The sequence below is a fragment of the Canis aureus genome, chromosome 11 (genome assembly GCF_053574225.1).
Source record: "Canis aureus isolate CA01 chromosome 11, VMU_Caureus_v.1.0, whole genome shotgun sequence".
Lineage (NCBI taxonomy): Eukaryota > Metazoa > Chordata > Mammalia > Carnivora > Canidae > Canis > Canis aureus.
Window position 1 is genome coordinate 47,811,712 of NC_135621.1, and position 26,701 is coordinate 47,838,412.

Consider the following 26,701-nt stretch of genomic DNA (forward strand, 5'->3'; position numbering starts at 1 on the left):
CAGGGCGTGATCCTGGGGACCCCGGATCGAGTGCCACATCAGGCTCCCTGCATGGAGCCTGCTTCTCCCTCTGCCTGTGTCTCTGCATCTCTCTCTCTCTGTGTGTCTCTCATGAATGAATAAATAAAATCTTTAAAAATAAAAAAATAAAAAAGACTCTCTATACCCAACGTGGGTATTTCCCTTCTCAAAAGGAAGGACCTTGAATGGCAGACAAATGCTTCAGCATTTCTTGAAAACAAAAGATGATGACAACAAAGAATGGAAGCAACTTTGTTTGACCCTACCTTTAAGAGGAAGTAAGGCAAGACTGGGGGGAAAAGATTTTTCTCCCTGAGGCTCCCCATCATCATCAGTTCAGCTCAAAGACCTCGTCTGAACCGATTTTGAGGAGAAAGTAAAGCCACCTCTGTGGCTAATCCCACAAAAATGCAAAGGTACTGGTTCCATTTTACAAACAGCTCTTAAGAACTTAGTCGTCCAAGATGTCAAATATAAAGTAGCTGAAATGGACTTTTAAAACTTTCTTTCAACTCTATTTTGTATTATTATGATAAAGTTCAAACATCCACAAGAGTAGAACAATGACCCCTCTTTGTACCTGGCTACAATGGATCAATCTTAGCCCAAATTCCCCTTCCTCTTTTTCCCACTGTTGCAAAGATAATCCCAGACAAATTTTCCCCCTAAGTACCTCACCAAGAATCTCTTAACAAATAAAGCTAATTCCGTTAACCTATCTAAAACAAAATAAATCCCTAAATGTCAAATATCCAGAGTTGAAAGTATTTGTTTTCCTTACAGTTTCATTTCTTCAAATAAAGATCCAAATAATGAGAGGGGCTCCTGGGTGGCTCAGTGGGTTAAGCGTCTACCTTCTCAGGTCATGATCCCAAGGGGATAGAGTCCCACGTTGAGACTCCCTGCTCAGTGGGGAGCCTGCTTCTCCCTCTGCCACTCCCCCTGCTTGTCCTCTCTCAAATAAAATCTAAAAAAAATTTTTAAAAATCCACACAAGGTCCATGCTTTGCTCTTGTTATCTTCCTCCCATCCATTTCACTTGATAGGTTCTCCCTACTTTTTTTCCTCATTGCAATTTTTAAATTTTTAACTTTTTTTTTTAATAAAAAGTAGGCTCCACACTCAATGTGGAGCTTGAACTCATGACCCTCAGTTCAAGAGTGGCATGCTCTACTGTCTGAGCCAGCAAGGTGTCCCTCCTCATTGCAATTTATTTGAAGAAACTGGTCATTGATTTCTGGAATTGCCTCATATTCTGGATTTTGATAATGGTATCTCCATGAACTATGCTTTGAACCCCAAAACTTCAAAACCCCCAAAACTCTGGTCACAAGGTCACCCTATTTTATAACATTACTGTGAACCAACTGCCAGGCTCTTTATATATTATTTCTAATGCCTCACAAAATATTTATTTTTTTTAAAAGATATAACCTATCCTCAGAGTACATGTTCCAGTGACAAAACTAAATGATGGAGCCATTATTAAAAGTCGAGTCAGTCTGATGCCATAGCCCATGCTTTCTCCATAGCAGATGGTCTCAATCACTGTACTATGGGATTGTCAATCTTGGCGTACACAAACACATGGATAGCAAGCTAATATTAACAGATAGCTATTCCCAATGTAAAAATCCAGGCCTCACAAAAGACACAGGATAGAAACAAGACCAGCCAACTATGGGAGAAGGAGCCAATGCAATGGCTAGTCTTTATTGGAAAGAAGAAACTTCACAGCACATTTTGAGTAAATTAGTGCAAAGGCTCAGTGGGCCAACTGGTGGGGCACCAGCTTGTAATGGGTTCCACAGCTAGGGCATCGCTGGGCCTCGCCTTTGTGCAGCCAAAACCAGATGACGGTACTATTGTCCTCTTCACCTGAAAGGGAAAAGGTGGTTGAAGGCCATCCAACCTGAAGTGGAGACTTTCAATATTAACCTCATCCTCAGACACCTCTAAGACACAGTTATGGTTGACACCTGAAGAGATCAATTCAAGCTCTCTCCTTCCCCACTTTTCAGATGAAATGAGGCCCCGAGTTATCTATGAGTAAACTGACCTTACATCAAAGTCACCATTAAGTTCTAACAGTTCCTCTGCCTATATAGAATCCCAAAGCACAGTCCTTTCTAGTATGTATCCCTAGTGCCTAAAACAGTGTCTGGCAAAGAGGAAGGAAATACAACAAATATTTTCTGGATCAACTCTCTCATGCTGCATCTCCAATGAGCTGATACTAATGAAGGGTTAATGAAGCTTGAAAGGGCCAGGGGACCCTTACAATAACTCATTTACACACACATCCCCTTTACACGAACACACCATGCACTCAAAAGATTTGAAACCTCTTACTGACATCCTGTATATATTAAACAAATGGACAAGAGTGGTGAGGTACTTACAGATGCAGCCCACTATTCGCTTGTTGGTGATAGATGGGACTAAATTAGGGTCTTCTTTGGTGCCTGCAGCTGCCTTTGGGGCTAGAATATTGTATGGGTCCTGAAAAAGAATTAAGCCATTATGCCAAATGACCCGTAGCCTCCAGAGGCTAGTGGTACTGTTCCCACAAGTCAGGTTTCCTATCTCAGATGCTCCCAGAGAGGAACCTGCTCTGATCCCATCCAAGATCATGAACCCCAGAGAAGACACAAAAAGGAGTTTCTCACCAGTCCCTTCCGTGCGGCCATCATGACCTCCCTCTCCAGCCCTGTCGCCTGCTCGTCATCAGTAGGAACACCACCTAAAGGAAAATACGTGAATTTTGATATTGTCTGAATTATCAGGACGACAAATGCATATACATAAATGTTTACATACAGTTTACAAACTCCTAAAGGCTACTCATACACATTGTCTCCTAAGGACCACGGTCCTGATACCCCAAAGCGGCAGCCCCGGGTAATCTTTTCTTCCTTCAATCACGGAGGCCAGTATTTCTGCACATTTTCCCTAAAAGCAAGTCAGAGTCCTAGTAGGGTTCATCGCACTTGAGGTGAGCGCGGGTCTGAAGGGCAGCTTGGCCTCTCCACATCCCGGTTGCAACCCCTGTGCCCCAAGGTCACCTGGCACCTCGGTTTAAATTTTTTTTTTTTTTATTATAGGCACACAGTGAGAGAGAGAGAGGCAGAGACACAGGCAGAGGGAGAAGCAGGCTCCATGCACCGGGAGCCCGACGTGGGATTCGATCCCGGGTCTCCAGGATCGCGCCCTGGGCCAAAGGCAGGCGTCAAACCGCTGCGCCACCCAGGGATCCCCCTCGGTTTAAGATTTATCGCAACCGGGGGCAGTTCGGTGAGGGGCAGCACAGGGGACCAGGATAACTGGGAGACCCCCACGGAGGCGGAGTCACTCGGGGCCCCCGAGCGGTCACTGGGGCCCCGAGACGCTGAACGGCCCGCCCCGCTTCGCTGCCCAGGCACCACCCCGGGAAGGCAACGGCACGGTTCCCTGACGCGCCGGGCAGGCCGAGTACCTCCAGACGCCATTGAGCGCACCGCGGCGACTCCATTGGGACCGCGAGCCCTGAGGGCCTGCGCGGCCAGCGCTCCAACTCCGCGAAGTAACCTTGAAGCCATCACGCCCGCTACAAACAGCAGCACTTCCGGGAGCAAGCTCCGGAGAGAAGCGCGACTTCCGCTTCCTCTCAGGCCTCGAGCCCGCCCCACTCACGTGACTCTGGCAGGGGACGGAGGAGTCCGCGCATGCCTGGTTCCCGCTCGCGTCCTCTGCCGCGCAGCGCGGGAGGCGGGGGCGCGGTCTGGCTGTGGCGTGTACGAGGGCTCCTCGGGCCGTGCCCTTTACGAACGCCGGGGCAGCTCGTTTTGCGCCAGCTGGACTCCGTGGCCTCGACCATAGAGTTAGGCGACCACGGTGGACTTCCTGTGCAGCTTTCCTGCTAGTTGTGCTCTGTAAATGAGGCGGCCGCTTGATAGAAGTCCTAAGCCCGAGTCTGTCAGACCTGCTGGACCCAAATTTGAGGGCGGGCTCGGTAAGGCCAGTGTTAACCGGTAGGCGGGTCCCCGGGCAGTGTGAGGCATCGGGGACTTGCTGAATTGGCCCGTCTGTGAGCACTTGGGCAGGACCTACGGGCACTGTTACAGTGGAGGTGAGGTCCAGGCCTGAGGTGGGACCCGAAGGGGAAGGAGGTTGGGGCAGGTTCTGTGTGGTTTGAACTTTGTTTTGAAGTTGGGTATTAGGACTTTTTTTTTTTTTTTTTTTTTTTTTTTTTTTGGTGTTCAATTTGCCAACATACAGCATAACACCCAGTGCTCATCCCATCAAGTGCCCCCGTCAGTGCCGGCCCACCTCCCTTCCACTACCCCTTGTTCGTTTCCCAGAGTTAGGAGTCTCTCATGTTGTCTCCCTGATATTTCCCACGCATTTTCTCTCCTTTCCCTTTTATTCCCTTTCACTATTTTTTATATTCCCCAAATGAATGAGAACATATAATGTTTGTCCTTCTCCGATTGACTTACTTCACTCAGCATAATACCCTCCAGTTCCATCCACGTTGAAGCAAATGGTGGGTATTTGTCGTTTCTAATAGCTGAGTAATATTCCATCCAATATAGTAATCATTCCATTCCAATATACATAGACCACATCTTCTTTATCCATTCATCTTTCCATGGACACCAAGGCTCCTTCCACAGTTTGGCTATTGTGGACATTGCTGGTATTAGGACTTTCTTAATGAACTGTCCCACCTGGAGTGGAGAGGACTATTATGTCACTGACACCGGAGTAACAGCAGTGCGTCCATGTGACAGACTTCTAAGAGGTTTGGTCAACAACTCGAGAGTGTTCAGTCTGGGCAAAGCCACTCTTTCTTCATCTAAATATAGTTCCTGAAGACCTTGACACCCTTCCTCCCGCCCTAGTGATGCTACTTTTGGTCAGCAGTGGTGACCATGCAGCAGTCTTGGAGAAGGGGCATCTGTGCCGGCCTTGGCACTCCGAGGCAGTGGCATGATTGGTTTAGTGATCCCTTCGAAGCAGCCCACATTCCTGCCAACACTGGTGCCCTGCAGTGCCGGTGCTCTGATATCCAGCTTTTAGTTGAAAGGGCTGACTCTACCCAGCGTGGAAAGGTACACCTCAACTAAATTTGGACTTTCTTTCATCTCCCCTTTGCCTAGAACAATTGCATAATTAACCTGTCACTGGTTTGAAGTATGTTATTTCCTAATTGCCTTATAAAGAGGTCCTGTATGCTATTGGCTTGTGAAATATAAATTTTAATTCCCTGAGTGAACATGTGTTAAATAAATTATTGGTAAGTACAATCTCAGTCTCTGAGCATAGTTTGCCACAAACAAACAAAAAGAGCAAGAAGAGAAGCTGAGAATGGGAAATGAAGTCACCGAAGGTACCTGGGCCAGAGGTTTCTGTTTAATACTGAAAACATCTTTCATAGCTCCTGTTGCCCACAAGCCAAGGTGTGCAAGGTTCTTAGAAGGGTGGGCGTTTAAAAGTGTAAACACTGGGGAATCCCTGGGTGGCTCAGCGGTTTAGCCCCTGCCTTCAGCCCAGGGCCTGATCCTGGAGACCCGGGATCGAGTCCCATGTCAGGCTCCCTGCATGGAGCCTGCTTCTCCCTCTGCCTGTGTCTCTGCCTCTCTCTCTGTCTCTCATGAATAAATAAATAAACTCTTTAAAAAATAATAAAAGTTTAAACACTGCCCCCCCCCCCAATGGCTGCTGGGACTCGGTTCACATTGTCAGCACAGCCCTATCTTAATCTGATTCCGTGCAGTATGTTTCCATACCAGATGGAGAATCCCTTCAGAGCAATGATTATGCCCTATTCATCTTTGAATCCTCAGTGGCTTCTAGAAGGCCAGCATGTAATTGGATCAAGTAAATTTTAGCCAATTTACTTCTTGGAGAGAGTCTACAGAATAAGTTTTCTAGGGCTGCTACTGGCCCAGTGAGGTCAATTTGAGGTAAACTGGGGAGGGCTGAAGTCCCAGGTGTTTCCATCTGTCCCATGCAGGCTACATTTTCAAAAGGACCTGGTGGAGCATTCCTTCACAGAAGCACATTTGGTCTTCACTGGACTTCACTCCCTCTACCAAGAAAAATATAGAGTCTCTTCTGAGGCAAATTTCTTACTCCTCTTTAAAAGTGGGTTTTCTTTGAATGGCTTACAGTGTGACTCCCTTCTCTTACCTCCAGTGCAACCACTCCAAATTAAATTGGAAAAAAAAAAATTCCAGGGGATCCCTGGGTGGCGCAGTGGTTTGGCGCCTGCCTTTGGCCCAGGGCGCGATCCTGGGGACCTGGGATCGAGTCCCACGTCGGGCTCCCGGTGCGTGGAGCCTGCTTCTCCCTCTGCTTATGTCTCTGCCTCTCTCTCTCTCTGTGTGACTATCATAAATAAATTTAAAAATTTTTTTTTAAATTCCATAAATCTTAGGAATGTTCCCCAAGAATCTACAGTTGATTTGTACCTATGGTTTGATGTTTAATGCTAGGGGAAAAGCACTGGTCTGAAATATAAGTGTTTTGGGATGGTACCCAATCAGCTGGCTTAGCCAGTCACTTTTTCTTCTGGCCATTTTTCTCATCAGTAAAATTGATTAGACTAGATTAGTATTTCCCAAAAAGTATTGCACAGAATTCTAATCTCAGTAGATGCTTTCGGTAAAAAAGACTTGGGAAGTCCTGCATTTGATGAACTTCCTCTTGGAGATGCACATTCTAGCATATTAAGGTTCTGATTACGCCTGCAGCAAAAGCCTAATTAAATTAAAAGCATAGTTATTGCTTAATTCACCCAGGGTTTATGTCAGAGATTTTCTATCTTCATTGACCACTCTTTGCCAAGAAGCACCTAACCCAAGTCTCAGCAGACCAGTGAGAAATGCAGTTGTGAGCTGTTATGATTCCCTGCTGCCTGACCACAGATGGTTCACTCCAGCCTATGAAATAGAAATATGGTTGATGCCTAATCATAGGACATTTTTTCAGGTCCTTATTCAGCTCACAAAGACCTGGGATTCTTCAGACTTTGCAGGTGAGCTCCGATGTCAGGACCAGTCTCTAAGTATCCCACCCACGCCCTGCTGTCTCCAGCTCCTTCCACCCTTTGCTCACATCGACTCCTAATGTCTTCTTGATAAACAGTTTTCCCTATTCCTGCTCCATCATTGTCTTTGCCAAAACAAGAAACTTTCAGAGTATTATTTTTTTGCTTTTATATGATTATTTTTAGTGGTCAAAATAACTACATACTGTAGTAAGTCAAACATGCAACAATTAAGGAAAAGGTTCACTATTAACAGTTTTGTGTTTTTCCATTTTTTCCTTTATACCAGCATTTCTCAACTTCAATACCATTGATATTTTAGATTGGATAATTCTTTGCAGGGTAGGGTGCAGTCCCGTGTGCATTGTAGGATTTTTACCATTTATGCCATTAGCATTCCCCAGTGGTGACAATCAAAAATGTCCTCAGTCACTGCCATTTGTCCCCTGGAGGGCAAAATTACCCTGAGAATCACTGCCCCATGCTTCTATAGACATATTCAAACAAATGCACATATAAGGGCTGTTTCTTAAAATATACAGATATATAAGTGAATATCGATTACAAAAATATATATTACTATGAAAATTACTAGTAAATTGCTTCTTTAAAAAATATTTTGTGGGGGCAGATGAATGGCTCAGTTAGTTAAAAGTCTGCTTTCAGCTCAGGTCATGATCCATTGGGCTCCCTGCTCAGAAGGGAGTCTGCTTCTCCCTCTGCCCCTCCCCCTGCCCATGCTCTGGCACTCTCTCTCACTCTCAAACAAACCTTTTTAAAAACATATTTTGTGGACATTACAGATCAATACGTACAGATCTAACTCATTATATGTAATTGCTGCATAGTATTTCCAACTATAAATCTACTGTAATTTGCCCATTTCCCCCTTGATGAATATCCAGAATATTTTTGCCTATCAAACAATGCTGCAGTGCATGTCTATGGACACCTAGCCTTCTATTTTGGAGGGTGTGTACATTAAACACCAATTAATTCTGCCAAATTGTTTTCCCAAAAGTTTGGAGCAATTCATGTTCCCATTAGTAGGGCATGTGAGTGCCAGAACTCACCTCTACAAGGTGAGTTACCCACCTTTTGCAAAGTTTGCCCGCTGGGTGGATAAAACACAAGATGCTGTTGGTGTTTGCAGTTTCAGTTCCCTGACCTCCAAGGCAGCTGAGCCTCTCTTCATAAGGCCATTTGCATTTCCCTGTGCTGTGAACTGCCCGGTTTAGCCACTCAAGCAAGCTCTTTAGTCTCTTTTTGCCTCAGTTTTCTTTTCTTTCTGTCGGGCATAAGACGTACCTCTTTATGCTGTTGTGAGGACCAAATGAATTAACACTCATGAAGTGCTCAGAACTGCCTAATACACTGTAAGTGCTGAGTTAATGCTGGCTTTAAATTGGTCAATTCGATATATTCCCAGTTGCTTGAGTTTATCCAGAAGATCTCCAGAAGGATACAAAAGAAGCTAACAGAGGTGCCAGGGTGGCTCAGTTGGTTACACAGCTGCCTCTGGCTCAGGTCATGATCATGGTCCTGGGATCAAGCCCCACATGGGGCTCCTTGCTTGATGGGCAACCTGCTTCTCCCTCTCTTACCACTTGTGTTCTCTTGTGTGCTAAGTGACTAAATAAAATCTTAAAAAAAAAAAAAAAAAAAAGAAAGGAAGTTAATACAAGTAGCTACTTCTGTGTATTCGTGGGGGTGAGAAAGTGGTGGTGGTTGGTGAGAAACAGGGCCACAAAGGCAGGGGTGGGACTGAGACCCATTGCAGACCTCTTATACTATTTTGAGTTTTAACTGTATGGATGTATTACCTATTCAGAAATGAAACCTTTTTTAATTGGCTATTCATATTCTTATGAGGGGAGGTTCTTTATCTTATTGACGTGCAGACACTCTTTGAATGTTAAGGAGGTTATTTATATTGAGTCCTTTCCCTGGGCCAAGGCTGGTCACTATTCAAAGGGAGTAAAATGTGGCTTCTTCCTTGAATCTATCACAAGAAAGTGGAAGGGGGTGAGGCATTGTTCTTTGTTTGGGCAAAGTTTTCACAAGCTTGAAAAATTAGGTCAAAAAAGGGACTTAGGGATCCCTGGGTGGTGCAGCAGTTTAGCGCCTGCCTTTGGCCCAGGGCGTGATCCTGGAGACCCAGGATCGAATCCCACGTCGGGCTCCCGGTGCATGGAGCCTGCTTCTCCCTCTGCCTGTGTCTCTGCCTCTCTCTCTCACTGTGTGCCTATCATAAGTAAATAAAAATTTTAAAAAAAATTAAAAAGGGACTTAAATTTGCATTTAAGTTGCTCTGGCTGGGTCACAGAATCCCTGACCACTTACAAAGACATATGTAGGGCCAATTTTTAATTATAACAAGGGTGTTGGGTGGGGTGAGACAGTTGCTGTGTGCAGGCCTGCTGGGATCATGCATCACCCAGGGATAGCCTAGACCTCAAGGGCCACCTGGGGAGGACTGAGGAAGATATGATAAAGTGGCTGAATCCCCTGCAGCTTGTGGGAGCTAGGACCCTTCTGGCTGAAAAGCCAGGTCAGAACAAATCAAACGTTTTTGTGCAGATACCACAAATCCAAAATGGGTCACCTGGAACTACTGTCAGCACAGGGCCTGGCTGTAGCTGGGGCTCAGCGGGCTGAGAGGAGGATTCTTACCTAAGTGTGTGTGTAAGAAACAAAAGCTGTCCAGTCTAACCAGTGAGGCAGCACAGGAGCAAATGTGAATTGCCACCCTTCCCCTTCCAGAACCCCTCTCTCACCCAGTGACCCTCTTCCCCATCCCACAGAGCCCCATCTATTCTTCCAGAGAGGAAATGAAGCTCCATCTGGGAAATCCTAATGTTCCTCTCTTCCCTCATGCCATCTCTTCTTTTCCCCTCTCCCCTCCTCCTCCCTCCATCCCCATCCTGCTGGGCGGGCCCATGGGATCTGTTCTTCCTAAGTCAGTCAGGCCCCACTGACCCACACAGAAGAGGTGAGTAAAGGACTGTTTGCAGAGGGGTGGCAGGGTTGAGGAGCCCCCAGGAATCTTGAAGACCTGGGAGGGCCACCCTGGGCCCAGTGGTATTTGCACTGGTGAGTCCTGAGCAGCAGGAGGAGCTGTGCCGCTGCCAAAGCCTTGGCAGCAAGGGCAGGGTGGAGGTGAGAAGCAAAGGGACCCTAACTGGCAACCAGAGGGTATGGGAGTCCCTTGATGCAGCCCATGGAGGAAAGCTCCCCAGGCAGAAAACAGAGATGGAGGGGGACCCAGAAGGGCAGACAGAGTGATCAGCATGATTCTCTGCCTGGAATGATGCCCTGCTCAATGGTTCAACTACGCTGTCACTGGCATTCTCAGTTCCTTGCTCCCTTGTCCCTGGTACCCAAGGCTAAATATGCCCAACCATCTGTTTTCTGGGTTCTTCTTCCAAGTTGGCAAGCACTGCCAGAGAAAATCATACACCATGAGAGGCTTGTGACGGTCACCTTTGGCTGAGCCCTCCATGTTGGGAGCTTGGTGGTTCTTTCCCTCCGTCCTTAAGCCCCAGCCCTGTCCATCTTGTATTTCACTGAGGAGCAGACAGGAACTCACTCAGCCTCCCTCCCTCCTCTTCCTCTTTCACCCTCCTCTTCCCTTCCCTTCATCCCTCCGTCTGGTCTTGGAGGAACTGAGTCTCTCTTCCCCAAGGATGAGCCTTCACCTGTTGGGTTCTTTGCCCTCTTCCTGCATCAGGCACCTTCCCTTGGCCTTCAAGGATGCTGAGACCCAAGTCTTTACTCAGGTCAGTGCCTCTGTCATGGATCTGTTTTCTTCCAACCACTTCTAGATGTCTGGAAGAACATCTCCCTCCCTCCAACCTACTGTTTGACCCCACTGCACCCTGAAATTCTGTTGCTAAGTTCACTCTTGGGCCCCAATTTACCAAATCCCAAACTCTGTTTATAACTTCATTTTCTTAGACATCTTCTCATTGTTAGCTGCCTTCACTCAAACTAAGCTTCCTCCACCTTGCCTTTCAGCCTCTTGGCTCTTCTTCCTCCACAGGAGGTTGATCTCCAGGGGCCATTTCTGTCACTCAGGCCTTACCACAGAGCCTGCTTTCCACTCCCCAGGCCATTCTGGCCTCCCCAGCTGTCTACCCCCATCTCTACCTCTCTCTGTTTCTTCAGTACTCAGATCTCCTGCTGAGGAAACCCTCTGCATGGCCCTCAAGGTTCTCCTCAAGCTGGTTGTCATGATCAATGACATTCCAGTCACATTCATGCCTTTGCACACTCTATTCCCCTTTCCTTGCATGCTTCTCCTTCTTTTGGAAATGACTTGTGATTCCAACTCTAAGACTGTGGGCAAATGTTATCTCTTCTGTGAGGTCCTCAGACTTCCCACCTGTGGGATTGTTATTCTACCCATGTGTACTCCTAGAGTCCTGGCCTGCTTCCAAAAAGGGATTGATTACACTGCAGGGTAATTATCTTTTTGCATGTGTTTTGCAGCGAGGCAGCCAATGCATGATAGCTGCTCAGTGTTTGTTGAATGACTACTGAATGAATAAAAGCATTACACAGGACAATCGTTAAATCTGTCTTTTGCTGTACCTGGTTATTGAAAATTTTCTTAATTTTATTATATAATGTCCTTATATAAGATCCAATGTGAGAAATTACTTTTGTAATTGAAAATAAAGGGAAATTTTTATTTCCTTCTATCAGAAAGACCCAGTATTATATGGAGAAGCATGTAGGCCCTTGTGCCCATCCCCCCTCACACACACTTTTATTTCTTGGTTCCAAGAAGCTCAGAGACAGGCTTAATATTTATTCACATAATCACATTAGCCCTTCTGGCTAAAATGTAGCTCTTCCTCCTATGTGTAGTTTTGATTTTTTTAAATCTTTTCTCCGATACCTCTTTTGAAATCAGACAGTGGAATACAGAGAAAGGTGTACACGGCCAGGTCAGAGAAACATGGGTTCAGATGGTCTTGCAACTAGCAGCTCTATAATTTAGGCAAGGGAACCTCTCTGAACCTCAAGTTCCCCTTTTGTAGGGTTATTTAAAAAGATTGAATTACAATGAATACAATGTATGCAGCACCTGCTATATGATCAATAAAAGATCATTACATGAAGGAGAAACTATAAATGAATAAAATGATTAAAAGTGTCACTCCAGGCTGGCCATTGGAAGAATAAGCAGCTACTCATATGGGGACCTGGGAAGGAGCAAGGCCAACTTGCCTAAATCTCCTCTCCCCCACCGAGTCAATCCCATCTCTAGGGTCACTATTCAAAGGACTCTTAGGAACACAGCTTTTTAACGGGGCTAAGAGATCAAGTCACCACAAGGCATGTAGTCTTGAAGAGTAGGGGCTGACGGAACAGAGATCTGAGAATGAAGAGGAGGAGGAGGAGAAGGAGACTGGGCAGGTCCTTAGCTGGCATGACCAGTCCCTGAGGAGGCCCTCTATTGGAATCCCTGAGCCACTGGAGGCAGCCCTACTGGCCAATGTCGAGGTCCTCAAGGACACAGGGCCTCAACACAAAAATGTGAGAACAAGAGGTCCCTAAAGTGAGAGCAAAACCCTGGGAGACATGGGCAAAGACAGGCCAGTAGCAATGAGAGCCCTGGGTTTAAATGTGCACTCTCATACTCCAGGGCATGGCTTCCAAGCCTCAATTTCTTCCCTCAGAAAATGAGAGTAGACACACACACACACACACCGCCCACAGTGAAGATCAAATGAGCTAATGCTGGTGGAAGCATTGGTATACTGAAAGGGATTATTCTTATATAGGTTAGTATTTTCAACTTTGCCTGGGGCTGGCTCGGTCTCTTCCTATTAAACTTTCAAATGACACTCATTAAGATGGATCTACTTATACATGCTTAAAACACAAGATGGCAGGAGTTAAAAAAAAAAATTAAAAATTAAAGAATAAAATTGCAAACATTCTCCAAAGAACAAAAAGGAGTTCAGATGGGATCCTTCCAACCTCTTCCATATCCCTTATACCAAAAGGAAGTCAGATGAATGAATGGGCCCAAACTCCTAGCGGAGCTGATCAAAGGAAGCAAAGGTCAAGTAGCAATGTTTCTGGGAAGGCCTTCCAACACACCAGGGCCTCTGCCTTCTGGGCCTCACGTCCTGGCCCCAGAGGAGGGCTCCCGTAGGGTACGGGCTTAGCTAGCGTGCCAGAGGGAGCACCGGCCAGCTCAGCACCCCTCCTGCCTGGAAAACCACGCAGGAGGGCGATTAATGAGCTATTCATGACGCCAAATTAAAAATCAGTGCCGGGGGATCCCTGGGTGGCGCAGCGGTTTGGCGTCTGCCTTTGACCCAGGGCGCGATCCTGGAGACCCGGGATCGAGTCCCGCGTCAGGCTCCTGGCATGGAGCCTGCTTCTCCCTCTGCCTGTGTCTCTGCCTGTGCCTCTGCCTGTGTCTCTGCCCCTCTCTATCATAAATAAATTTTAAAAAATAATAATTAAAAAAATTAAAAAATCAGCGCCCCAGAAGAGTAGAATATGGGTTCTAACTGATGACAGGGCTGGCTAAGAATAAGGAGAAATACCGTGTGTAAACGGGCTAGCTAGGAGCCGGGCACGGGGTGGGGGTTCAACCAGTGTTTGTCGAGCGTGAGCCCGCCGCGCCAACATCCTCCAAAGCACGCGCACACACTCGCACACACTCAGATACACATGCCTAGGGCACATCTGTGTTCAAGGCAAAACGTGGTGAACAATAACCACGGAGAGGGGTTATAGGCCGAACGGTCTCCACACACAATAGGGTCAGTGTCTTTACCTGGGGAAGATCCGCAGAAGGGGCCTGACGGTGGCGAGGCCTCAGGGCGCCACGGTTCAAACCTGGCCGCAGTCCCCTTCTGTCGGCGTGCCGTGGCCAACGGCCCTTTCCCTGGGGGCCTCACCGTCCTCATCTGTATGGAAGCCCGGTCCCCAGGTGAGGACCCCGCCACTTACTGCGCGTTAAGTGGGCGGCGGGCGCGGGTCCACAGCTCCCGGAGATGACACGGCGCGGCCGGGGAGCCTCCCCCGCTGGGAGCGCCGCCCACCCGTGGGCTTCCGCGGTGCGTGGTGCGCACGTGGTTGTGCACGTGGCGGGGCGGGGCCGCTGCGTGCGCACGTGGGTGCCTACGTGCGGGGGCTGGGCCGCTGGGAGCGCCGCCCATTGGTGGGCTTCGGCTGGCGCGTGCGCACGTGGGTGCGTACGTGCGGGGGAGGGGAGGCTGGGCGGCTGGACCCGCCGGGTGCCCGACGGCTGCCAGACGGCTGCCCACGGCTGTTCCCTGCCCAGGTGCAACCTGCCAGTGGATTGTTGGGAAGGCCCGGCGGCCCCGCAGGTAGGAACCCGCGCCTCTCCCCAGCCCCGGCCTCCGTCCTTCCAGACCCACGGTCTGTCCAGGAAGCCTGCGCTCGCTTCCTCCTCGCCCGACCCCGTCCTCCGCCCCGCTAGCCAGGCCCCCTCCTCCAGGCTGGTGCCCGGGTTTCTGCCCCCTCCTCGGCCCTCCTGTCCCTGCCCCTGCCCCGCTAGGACTGCCGTCCATCCCGAGCCCGCTTTCAGCCACATCTGGCACCGCCGCCCGCCTCCTCATTTGCGCTCCCATGAATTCCTTGGTTCAACACGTGTGCTTGCGGGTCACTCTGACCCAGACCAACACCAGCCAGGCCCTCCTCTGCTGGGTGGCACAGTCTCCAAAGCATCGTTTGCTTCGTTGGGATGGAACTTTCTTCAGACTAACTTGGGAATCGGTTTACGTTTTGGTTGATTTGGTAGTTTTTGATGTGTGTGTTTTTCCAGTATTCCCCGGGGCACAAAGAGTAGCTGCTATTTTCTTTCTAGAAAAGGCTCTCTGTTCCCAGCGCATGCCTAGTTTGATGGATGTGCCTGGAGACTGACTTTTTTTGTGGATAAAGCTCATCTCATTTCATCTCTGAGATGGCGAGCTGAGTCCTTGCTAAGCAAGAGCCGCTGCCCTCACTAACATTCCTAAGCTATTAAATATTTGCTTAAAAGGACAGACATAAAGCATCTTTATGGACAGGAATAAGGCATCTTGAAAAAAAAGCAATATTCATAAAAACAGGACTGTTGTAATAGTCTTGGTTAATCTTGGATCTTTTTTACATCAAGACTCAAAGCATTTTGTATCTCATAATTATATGACCTCATGGCTACACTTGAAGACAGATTATTTTATTTTTCTTGCAGGGAAGAAAGCGAAAGAACAAAAAGTGGGGCAACATGTTGCAATCACACTGTGGGACCATGATGGGGAGAGTGGGAGGGGTGGGGAGGGAGGCTGAAGGTACCGGCTTTGGGCTCCAGCTTGCAGGATCTCAGGAGGCGCTCACAGTGCGGTAGGATGTGGCAGGCAGATGGAGCTGCAGTCCCTGGGCTGGATTGGAAAGGGAGGGGGATAGTGAAACCAGATGGCTTCACTCCTTAGGCTACAAAGAATATGAGTGAGTGAGATTGAGGAGGAATAGGTCCTGGCTGGTTGGTGTTGGGGGCTTGGAAGGAGAGAGGACAGAAGGAGAAGGGTGGTTTAGATGTTGAATGTGTTTTCCCACTTGACTGGGATGGCCTATTGTCTCCTCCCGTGTTCCTGTCTCAACACCTAGAACACAGCGCTTGGAGCATGTCAGATTAACCAGAATGATCATTTTTAATGTATTCTTGGATGCATCCTTTTTTAAAATTTTTATTTATTTATTCATGAGAGACAGAGAGAGGGGCAGGAACACAGGCAGAGGGAGAAGCAGGCCCCATACAGGGAGCCCGATGTGATACTCCATCCCAGGACTCCAGGATCACGCCCTGAACCAAAAGTAGGTGCTCAACTGCTGAGCCACCCAGGCATCCCTCTTGGATGCATCTTTGTTCACATCTTAACAGCTCTGAAGTTGGGCTGTGTCTTCCTTTTTTTTTTTTTTAAGATTTTATTTATTTATGTGAGAGAGAGAGAGAGAGAACACATGCGTGTGAGTAGAGGAGAGGTAGGTGGAGAGGGAGAGGCAGACTCCTGCTGAGTAGGGAGCCCAATGCAGGACTTAATCTCAGGACCCTGAGATCATGACCTGAGCTGAAGGCAGGTGTCTTCTTTTGTGTCACTGTTCACTTGGCAGCTCTTTGTCTTACTGGTGAAGAAAGTCATGATGCTTGGGGCACCTGGCTGGCTTAGTCATTAGAGGATGCGACTCTTGGTTTCTGAGTGCTCAGCATAGTACCTGACACATCAGACGTGCTCAGCTGGGTTTTGCTGAGTAGAACTGTACTGGACAAGTTGAGACAAATTGTCTTCCTTGTGCTTGAGTCAAAGTCTTCACCTTGCAGGAATCATGTTCTAGGTGAAGGTTCCCTTCTCAGCCCCCAATCATCTGTGCAGCTCCCCTGTGAGTTACTGGTTTTGTGAGCTAACCTGCAGAGACAATATTTCTCACCCTTGGCTTGCAGAATGGGCTTCTGGGACTTAGTCAACTTATAAATTGGAACCTACTTATATGAAAACTCATTTGGTGATTTTGCTCCCAGAGAGCTTCACTAGTTAACCCACAGGATACTAAGATCCTAGGGATTGATTGTATGTGCTGGGTCTGCTGTTAAGCAGGTGAGCAGGTCCCAGCCTCAGGAAAACTAGAAAGGTAAGAATCTCCTGGAAACAAAAGGGCAAAGTTTACCTTCTGCTTTGTCTCCAGAGAGGACATGGGGTCTTGGGAATCTGCAGGACTTGACCCCTGCTCACCATTCCCACTCTAGCTGACCTAGGTACTCCTTCTAGAATGAGATGCTTTAAGCATGCAAAACATCTTTTCTCAGCCTGCACCAAGATGGTTTGGGGGTGGTTTGTATAGAAGTGGAGATTTTCAGGAGGGTTCCTTTTTTGTCGTCTTTGGCTGACTCTCAGGCTCCCAGGGGGTAGCTGCACTTTGCTTGAGAATGCTGCCACTGCCACTACCAGTTTGCCAGTTTCAGTTTTTTTAATCTCTCAAGGTGACTTTGGAGGTATTTTTATGGTAAATGTCCAGTAATCTTCTAGATTTCAGTTCAATTTGTGAGAAATCCTGATTGTCACTGTAAGAATTTTGAAAAATTTGAAGGTATTAAAAACAAGAACTAGTTTTCAACCACTTCCATAAAAATTGTTTCAGGCAAGGATCATGAATGGAACAACACTGTATGTTAACTATCCTGAAATTAAAAAAAAATTTTTTAATTTTTATTTATTTATGCTAGTCACACAGACTGAAATTAAAATTTTTAAAAAGAATCATGAGTGGATGGTGAACTAGGAAGTGAAAGTATGATGAGAAACAAGATGTTTACATAATCTCAAAGTACCTTCCCATATGACACTGATTAATAACAGAAAAATAGTGATACTACAGTGAAGAAGCCTGGCAGATACTACCTTAACCAAGTGATTAAGATTAGTAACAGCAGTAATGGGACAAATCACTATTATGTGCCTTCTGATACACACCGAGAGGAACACAGCATCACATCTGTGATTCCTGCTCCAAACATAACCTGAATCTAGTCGTGCAGAAATGTCACACAAACCCCAATTTATAGAGTCTACAAAGTAACTGGCCAATACTCTTCAACAGTGTTGAGATCATACATATACACATACACACCCCCATAGCACACAAGATAATTAATGATAAACCAAATGCAGTGAAATGTTGACATGGAAAAATTTTGATGGAGAGCATATGGACATTTTTTTGTGTTGTTGCAATTTGGGGTGTGTCATATTATTTCAAAGAAATAGAAAAAGTTTTCACATTTTTTTCTGATAAGAATTATGGATGCAGGAACAATTAAAATATACTATATGTACTTGGCAGGGAGAGCTTGGCAAATCTAAATGGTTTTTGTAATATGGTAACATCAAAATTTTGTGTGTCCTGGTAGTAGATAGCCAACAAAAATGAGTATTTATATCCTTCAAAACACATATACTAGAATATAGCAACTTTATTCATAATACCCTGAAATAAGAAACAATCCAAATGTACACCAAAAAGAGAGTGGATAAATAAGTGGTGATGCATTCATGTAGTGGAATCCTCTACAGTAATGAACTGAAACATGCAGCAACATGAATGAATCTCACATGTGTAATGTTGAGAAAATTATAATCAGACACAAAAGAGCACCAGACATATGATTTTATCTATATAAAGTTCAAAAACAGGGATCCCTGGGTGGCGCAGCGGTTTGGTGCCTGCCTTTGGCCCAGGGCGTGATCCTGGAGACCCGGGATCAAATCCCACGTCGGGCTCCCGATGCATGGAGCCTGCTTCTCCCTCTGCCTGTGTCTCTGCCTCTCTCTCTCTCTCTCTCTCTCTGTGTGTGTGACTATCATAAAATAAATAAAAATTAAAAAAAAATAAAGTTCAAAAACAGGCAAAGTAATTCATGGTAATACAGGCAGCGTTATTACCTTTAGGGGTTATTGATTGAAAGAGGTATAAGAGATCCTTCTAGGATGTTCAGTATCTTGATCTGGATAGTAAACACACACACGCACGCACAAACAAGTTGACCCTTAAACAACATGAGTGTTCAGTCATCAACTCCCTGCGCAGTTGAAAATCTGCATATAACTTTTTGCTCCCTGGGACACCTGGGTGGCTCAGCCGCTGAGCGTCTGCCTTTGGCTCAGGGTGTGATCCTGGGATCTGGGATCGAGTCCCGCTTTGGGCTCCTTGCATGCAGCCTGCTTCTCCCTCTGCCTGTGTCTCTGTCTCTCTCTCATTGTCTCTCATGAATAAATAAATAAAATCTTAAAACCAAAAAACTTGTCTCTCCCTAAAAGCTTAACTACTAGTAGCCTATTGTTGACTGGAAGCCTTATCATTAACATAGACAATTGATTAATACGTATTTTGTGTGTTATATGTATCATATACTGTTTTCTTACAATGAAGTAAGCTAGAAAAAAAGAAAATGTTATTTTTTTTTTTTTAAGATTTTATTTATGTGAGAGCGAGAATGAGCAGAGTTAGGAGCAGAGGAACAGGGATAAACAGACTCCTTGCTGAACAATGAGCCCAATGTGGGGCTCAATCTCAGGACTCTGGAATCATGACCTGAGCCAAAGGCAGATGCTTACCTGACTGAGCCACCCAGGCGCCCCAAGAAAATGTTATTAAGAAAGCCATCAGTCGATGGAGCTCTACTTCGAGCTCTTTGCTCAGTAGGGAGCCAGCTTCTCCTTCTCTCTTTGCCTACTTGTGCGCAGCTCTCTCTCTGTCTGCCAAATAGTAAATAAAACCACAAGGCACCATCAGTCGGTGGAACCCCACTTTGGGCACTCTGCTCAGTGGGGAGCCTGCTTCTCCTCCCTCTGTCTACTTGTGCGCAGCTCTCTCTCTGCCTAATAGTAAATAAAATCTTTAAAAAGTCACAAGGAAGAGAAAATTTACAATACTATATTTATAGAAAAAAATTGATGTCTAAGTGGACCCATGTAGTTCAAGCCCATGTTGTTTAAAGGTTAACTATATATACATTTTTATACTGTGGTCATCAAGACAGTGTGGTACTGGCACAAAAACAGACACATAGATCAATGGAAAAGAATAGAGACTCCAGAAGTGTACCCTCAACTTTATGGTCAACTAATATTCGACAAAGGAGGAAAGACTATCCACTATATACATTTTTATATACGTATATAAATTCATTAAGCTGAATAGTTAAGATTTGTGCACCTTCTCTAAGTTACACATCAACAAAAATTAAAATGTCTCGTGAAGGTTATAGATCCAAATGTGAATTATAAAATAATTAAAATTCTAAAAGTTGACATTAGAATATGCCCATGACTCTGGGATGGGGAAAATTCCTTTAACAGGACACAGAACACAGTAATCATAGAAGAAAATGTTGATAAATTATGCTACATTGAACTTAGGATATTTTCTTCATAAAGACACCATTAAGGGAGCAAAAAGACAAGCCATACAAGTAGGAGAAAATATTTGCAACACATAAAACTGACGGTGTACATCTTGAGAATATATAGGAATGCCCACATATGAAGAAACGTTAAGGACAACTCAGGCAATAGGTACTTTTTTTTTTTTTTTTAATAGATACTTTTTAAAAGAAGATATCCAGGTGGACGACACAACGTTAAAAAAAAAAAAAAAAGTCCAATCCCATTAGAATAAAAAAAAATGAAAATTTATAATAAAAAATGCAGTGAGAAATCAGTGCACATCTACTAGAATAGTAAACATATGGTAGACTGACAGTCTTAGGTGTTGGCAAGGGTAGGATGAGGAGAACTGACAAATGGCATTTGGGAGGTAAATTCATGCTACCACTTTGAAACTGTTTGACCTTATCTGCCATAAATGAACATACCTATTCCTGTGGCCCGTCAGTTTGACACCTAGGTGCATTCCCAACAGAAATGTGTGATTGGGTGTGTGCATGTGTGTGTACAATAGGCAAATATAACAATGTTTGTGAACATATTCCTAATTGCCAAAAACTAAAAAAATGAAGATGTCTACCAACAGAAGAGTTAAGTCTATATTCCTACAACAGAATACTACACAGCAATAGGGCAGCCCCGGTGGTGCAGCAGTTTAGTGCTGCCTGCAGCCCAGGGTGTGATCCTGAAGACCCAGATCGAGTCCCGTGTCAGGCTCCCTGCATAGAGCCTGCTTCTCCCTCTGCCTGTGTCTCTGCCTCTCTCTCTCTCTCTCTCTGTCAAGAATAAATAAATAAAATCTTAAAAAAAAAAAAAAGAGTACTACACAGCAATGAAGACGAACACACACAAACATTGAACAAAAGAAGCCAGACCAAAAAAAAAAAATCCATAGTGTGTGATTCCACTTATGCATTATTCAAAAAACAGGCAAAACAAGTCTGTGGTGTTAAGTCTTATTTTGTGGGCAGAGGGTAGGAGTGCTGACTGGGAGGTTAGCATAGAGAGGACTCTGGGGTGCTGGTATATGCCATCTTTTCTATTTTGGTAATGGTTACCTAGGTGTGTTGACTTTGTGAAAATTCATCTAGCTGTATTCTTACCCTGGTACACTTTTCTTTTTCTTTTTTTTTTTTTCCAATATTTTATTTATTTATTTATTTGAGAGAGAGCACAGAGAGAGGGAGAAGCAGACTCCCCACTGAGCAGGAAGCCCGATGTGGGGCTCGATCCCAGCACCCTGAGATCATGACCCAAGCTGAAGGCAGACGCTTAACCAACTAAACCACCCAGACACCCCCTGGGTACACTTTTATGTACGCACATTTACTTTAAAGTTGATTAATTTGATTTGCATCTAGTGTAGTGATGTTTGCCATATTGATGTCAATATGGATTGAATTGTGTCTTCCCCCAAATTCATGCATTGAAGCTGTAACCCACAATGTGATTGTATTTAGAGATGAGGCCCATGGGAAGTAATTAGAGTTAGATGAGGTCTTGAGGAGGGGACCTCATGATGAGATTAATATACTTTTAAGAAGAGGAAGAAGCCAGTACACACATTTTCTTTCCTACAAGCACACCAAAGAGAGGTCGTGTGAACACACAGCAAGTGAGTAGCCTCCCGCAGACCATGAGAAAAAGCCTCAGAAAGAGACCTGTCTTGCCAGCATGTTGATCTGAGACTTTGAGCCACCAGAACTATGAGAAATAAATCTGTTGTTTGAGCTACCTAGCCCATGGTATAGATACAGGCATACTTTGTTTTGTTGCACTTTATTGTGCTTCACAGATAATGCATTTTGTTTGTTTGTTTTTACAAATTAAAGGTTTGTGGCAACCCTGCATTCAGCAAGTCTATTGGGGCCATTTTTCCAATATCATTTGCTCATTTTGTGCCTCTGTGTCACATTCTGGCAATTCTCATAATATTTAAAACTTTTTCATTATTATTTTTGTATTTGTCATGGTTATCAGTGATCTTACATGTTATTATGAGAATTGTTTTGGGCACCATGAACTTCACCCACATTAGACAGCAAACAAACAATAAATATTTTGTGGGTTTTAACTCTTTTACAGACCAGTCATTCCCCCATCTCTCTCCCTCTCTCTCCTTAAGGCTTCCCTATTCCCTGAGACACAGAAATATTGAAATTAGTTCAATTAATAACCTTATAATGGCCTATAAGTGTTCAAGTGAAAGGAATAGTTGCACATCCCTCACTTTAAATCAAAGGTAGATGGGGATCCCTGGGTGGCTCAACGATTTGGTGCCTGCCTTTGGCCCAGGGAGCAATCCTGGAGTCCTGGGATTGAGACCCGTGTCGGGCTCCCGGCATGGAGCCTGCTTCTGCCTCCTCCTGTGTCTCTGCCTCTCTCTCTTTATGTCTATCATAAAATAAATAAATAAATCTAAATCAATCAATCAATCAAAGGTAGAAATGATTAAGCCTAGTAAGGAAGGCATGGCCAAAGCCAAGATAGGCCAAAAGCTCCAAACAGCCAATTTGTAAATGCAGAGGAAGAGTTCTTGAAGGAAATTAAAAGTGCTACTCCAGTGAACACATGAATGATAAGAAAGCAAAAGAGCCTTATCCCTGATACGGAGGAAGTCTTAGTGGTCTGGAGACAAACTCAAAATATCCACAACATTCCATTAAGCCAAGACCTAATCCAGAGGCAGACCTTAACTCTCCTCAATTCTGTGAAGGCTGAGAGAGGTGAGGAAGCTGCAGAAGAAAAGTATGAAGCTGACAGAGGTTGGTTCACGAGGTTTAAGGAAAGAAGCCATCTCCATGACATCAAAGTACAAGTGAAGCACCAAGTGTTGATGTAGAGGGTGCAGCAAGTCATCCAGAAGATCTAGAGAAAGATCATTAACAAAGGTGGCTACACCAAAAGAGATTTTCAATGTAGACAAAACAGCCTTCTATTGAAAGAAGATTCTGTCCAAGACTTTCATAGTTAGAGAGGAAAAGTCAATGCCTGGCTTCAAAGCTTCAAAAGACAGGCTGACACTCCTGTAAGAGGCTAATGCAGCGGGTGATTTTCAGTTGAAACCAGGGCTCATTTACCATTTCCAAAACCCTAAGACCTTTATGAATTATGCTAAATCTACTCTGCCTGTGCTCTAGAAATGGAACAACAAAACCGGAATGACAACACATCTGTTTACAACATGGTTTACAGAATATGTTAAACCCAGTGTTGATACCTGATGCTCAGAAAGATAGATTCCATTCAAAATATTACTGCTCGGGCAGCCCCGGTGGCTTAGTGGTTTAGCACCGCTGTCAGCTTTGGGTGTGATCCTGGAGACCCGGGATTGAGTCCCACATCGGGTTCCCTGCGTGGAGCCTGCTTCTCCCTCTGCCTGTGTCTCTACCTCTCTTTCTCTCTGTGTCTCTCATGACTAAATAAATAAAATCTTAAAAAAAAATATTACTGCTCATTATGCACCTGGTCACCCAAGAGTTCTGATGGAGATGTACAATGAGATTAATGTTTTCATATTTAACACAACATCCATTTTGCAGCCCAAGGATCAAAGAGTAATTTCAACTTTCAAATCTTAACTACTTAAGAAATATATTTTGTAAGGCTATCATTGCCATATATAGACAGTGATTCCTCTGATGGATCTAGGCAAAGTAAATTGGAGACCTTCTGGAAGGGATTCATCATTCTACATGCCATAAGAACATTCATGATGCATGGGAAGAGGTCACATACCAACTTTAACAAGAGTTTGGAAGAAATTGATTCTAACTCCCACTGATGACTTTGATGGGTTTAGGACTTCAGAGGAGGAAGTAACTGCAAATGTGGTGGAAATACAAGGAAAACCAGAATTAGAAGTGGAGCCTGAACATGTGACAGATCGCTGCCAATCTTAAAAACTTGAAAGTATGAGTAGTTTTTTCTTATTGATGAGCAAAGAAAGTAGTTTCTTGAGGTGGAATCTACTCCTGGTGAAGATGATGTGAAGATTTTTAAAACATCGACAAAGGATTTAGAATATTACATAAACTTAGCATCAACTAAGCACTGGTAGGGTTTGAGAGAACTGACTCCAATTTTGAAAGAAGTTCTACTGTGGATAAAATGCTACCAAACAGCATTGCACGCTGCAGAGAAAGTCCATGAAAGGAAGAGTCCACTGATGCAGCAGACTTCATTGTTGTCTTATTTTAAGAAATTGCCACAGCCTCCCCAGCCTTCAGCAACTTCCACTCTGATCAGTCAGCAGCCATCAACACTAAGGCAAGACCATCCACCAGCAAGACGGTTGACTTGCTGAAAGCTCAGATGATGGTTACCAGTTTTTAGCAGTAAATTATTTTTTAACCAAAGCATGTACATTTATTTTTTTGGACACCATGCTATTGCACATTTAAGAGATGCCAGTGTAGTGTAAACATGACTTTTTTATGCTCCAGGAAACAAAACAAAACAAAATACATTAGTTTTATTTATAGCAATATTCACCGTATTGTGGTAGACTGGAATGGAACCTGCAATATCTCTGAGGTATGCTGGTATTTTGTTATGGCAGCCCAGGCAGACAGAATGTATAGTAGCATCCACCACCTAATTTTCTGAGAATCCATTCTGTGTGGGACCCTGAGTTGGGCAATGGGATTCCAAGACAAGACTTAATCTGTGCACTCAAGTGACTCAAGAGGGGCCCCGTCATCAGTGTGGTAAAAATACATGAAGTATTGTGCGGGTGAAGAGGGGCGGACAAATTGTAAGTTTCCTCAGGCAGCAATGACACATTAACTCCTCTTTTATACTTTAAAGTGCTCCTCTGTCTTGTGCTCCATCTGGAGCAGTGACCTGCTGAACTTTCAGAAACCAGAGTGTGCTGCTTTTCATGATCTTGAGGAACAGCCAAAACTGGAATGGCAAAAACCATCAACCCCTGGCATGGAACAAAGACTGGGGTTGTGTTTCCACACTTAGTGGGCTCTGCATTGTTAGGAAGACATAGAAAGCACTTATGCTCAGAAAAGAAACCGATTGAAAAGGAGAAAATATCCTTCCCTCCCACCCTCCCCAGTTGCACGCAGCTTTAGCTGTATGGACTTGGTCTCAATGCATCAGCAGTTTCTGGTTCTTTTTATATTTTAGCATCTCTGTGGACTTCTGAACATTGCAACATTTGCTTGGGTTAGGGCGGTTTTCTTGTCTTTGGCAAATGTTCCAGTCTCAATTTGGTATACTTTAAGTTCCCTAAATAAAAGGGTTTTTAAAGAACAGCCTTAATCCCCCCCACCCTATATTCTCAAAAGGCGCTATCACTAACATGGAACATTTATTACTGGGAGATTTTAGTGATATATTTTATTCTTTGTATTTTATTTTCCTCCTTGCTTCTTGGTTAGCATCTACAATGTGAATAGCTTTTAGCATGTTTTCCAGCTTCCTGATTCTATACTACTTTGTCCTCTTGGAAGATTAACATCATATTAGCACGGACCCTCAGTTTTATTTTCCTTATACTTTCTTTTTGTACAATTCACCCATTTAACATGTACAGTTGATAGAGTTGTGCCACCATCACCACAGTCAATTTTAGAACATTTGCATCACCCCAGAAATAAACCCTACATCCCTTAACTGTCACTTCCCAACCTTCCTCCTCTCTCTTAGCCCTAATCTGCTGATTTTGCCTATTCTGGACATTTTATGTAGGTGGAACCACACAGGATATGGTTTTATGAGTCAGACTTCTTGTACTTAGTGTAAGGTTTTCAGGATTCATCCATGTTGAAGTATGAGTCAGTACTTCATTCCTTTTTATAGCTGAATAATACTCCATCATATGGATATACCACATTTTGTTCATCCTTCAACAACCAATGGACATTGGGTTGTTTCCCCTTTTTGGCTATTATGAATAATGCTGCTGGATTGTTCATAGATGAGATTTTCTGTGGACATATGTTTTCATTTCTCTCTTGTTTATACCTCGGAGTGGAATTGATGGGTCATATGGTACCTGTGTGTTTAACCAGTTGAGAAACTGCCAGGTTGTTTCCCAAAGCCCTTTTCCTTGCATGATTAGAAAGCTGAGGAAATATTTTGTTGCTCTTTAACTTTTGTAAGGTTTTGCAAATCTTGCTACTGACTACCTTTACAGTACAGTTTGTCTGTTATAATGCCTCCATTAAAAGGCTGGAGGTGTGATCACCATGCTTATGCCTCATTCTTTCCACATATTTCTCATCCTCTGCAAGTACTGATGGATCCAGGCTTTAATTTCCTAATACCCTTAGGAACAGAGACATTTCCTATCATAGGCATTGTTATTTATGGACTAAACAGCTTTTCAGATACTTCTGGTTATAAGAGCGATTTCTCTTGTCCATCTTTAGCTGAGGTCCCACTTACATATTGAGAGTTTGTGTCTATCTACACACTGAAGGGCAGCATCAGATGCTTCTACAGGACCAGTGAGATAAGGATAACATAGTTATGTTTGGCGCCTGCCTTTGGCCCAGGGCGCGATCCTGGAGACCCGGGATCGAATCCCACATTGGGCTCCCGGTGCATGGAGCCTGCTTCTCCCTCTGCCTGTGTCTCTGCCTCTCTCTCTCTCTCTCTCTGTGACTATCATAAATAAATAAAAATTTTTTTAAAAATTTAAAAAAAAATTACATCTTTG

At 44.7% G+C, this 26,701-nt stretch overlaps 2 protein-coding genes across 5 annotated transcripts in view; one reads left to right on the plus strand and one right to left on the minus strand.

Moving 5' to 3' along the window:
* Positions 1–1,700: 1,700 nt before the first annotated feature.
* COX5B (cytochrome c oxidase subunit 5B) lies at positions 1,701–14,117 on the minus strand. Of its 2 annotated transcripts, none has more exons than XM_077915151.1 (4): positions 13,857–14,117; positions 2,691–2,764; positions 2,424–2,523; positions 1,701–1,899 (listed from the first exon to the last, which is right to left on the minus strand). In XM_077915151.1, exons 1-4 carry the CDS (start codon positions 13,987–13,989, stop codon positions 1,787–1,789), a joined length of 420 nt encoding a protein of 139 aa, XP_077771277.1. In that variant the 5' UTR covers positions 13,990–14,117; the 3' UTR covers positions 1,701–1,786. The 2 variants fall into 2 exon arrangements, with proteins under 2 accessions (XP_077771277.1, XP_077771278.1); XM_077915152.1 differs by lacking the exon at positions 13,857–14,117 and adding an exon at positions 3,497–3,662.
* Positions 14,118–14,282: 165 nt separating this feature from the next.
* Positions 14,283–26,701, plus strand: part of FAM178B (family with sequence similarity 178 member B) — a 107,162-nt gene continuing 94,743 nt past the window's right edge. For all 3 annotated transcript variants that reach the window (XM_077915159.1, XM_077915161.1, XM_077915160.1), the window contains exon 1: positions 14,283–14,412. The gene's annotated coding sequence lies outside the window, so the exon portion shown is untranslated. The remainder of the gene's footprint in view (positions 14,413–26,701) is intronic.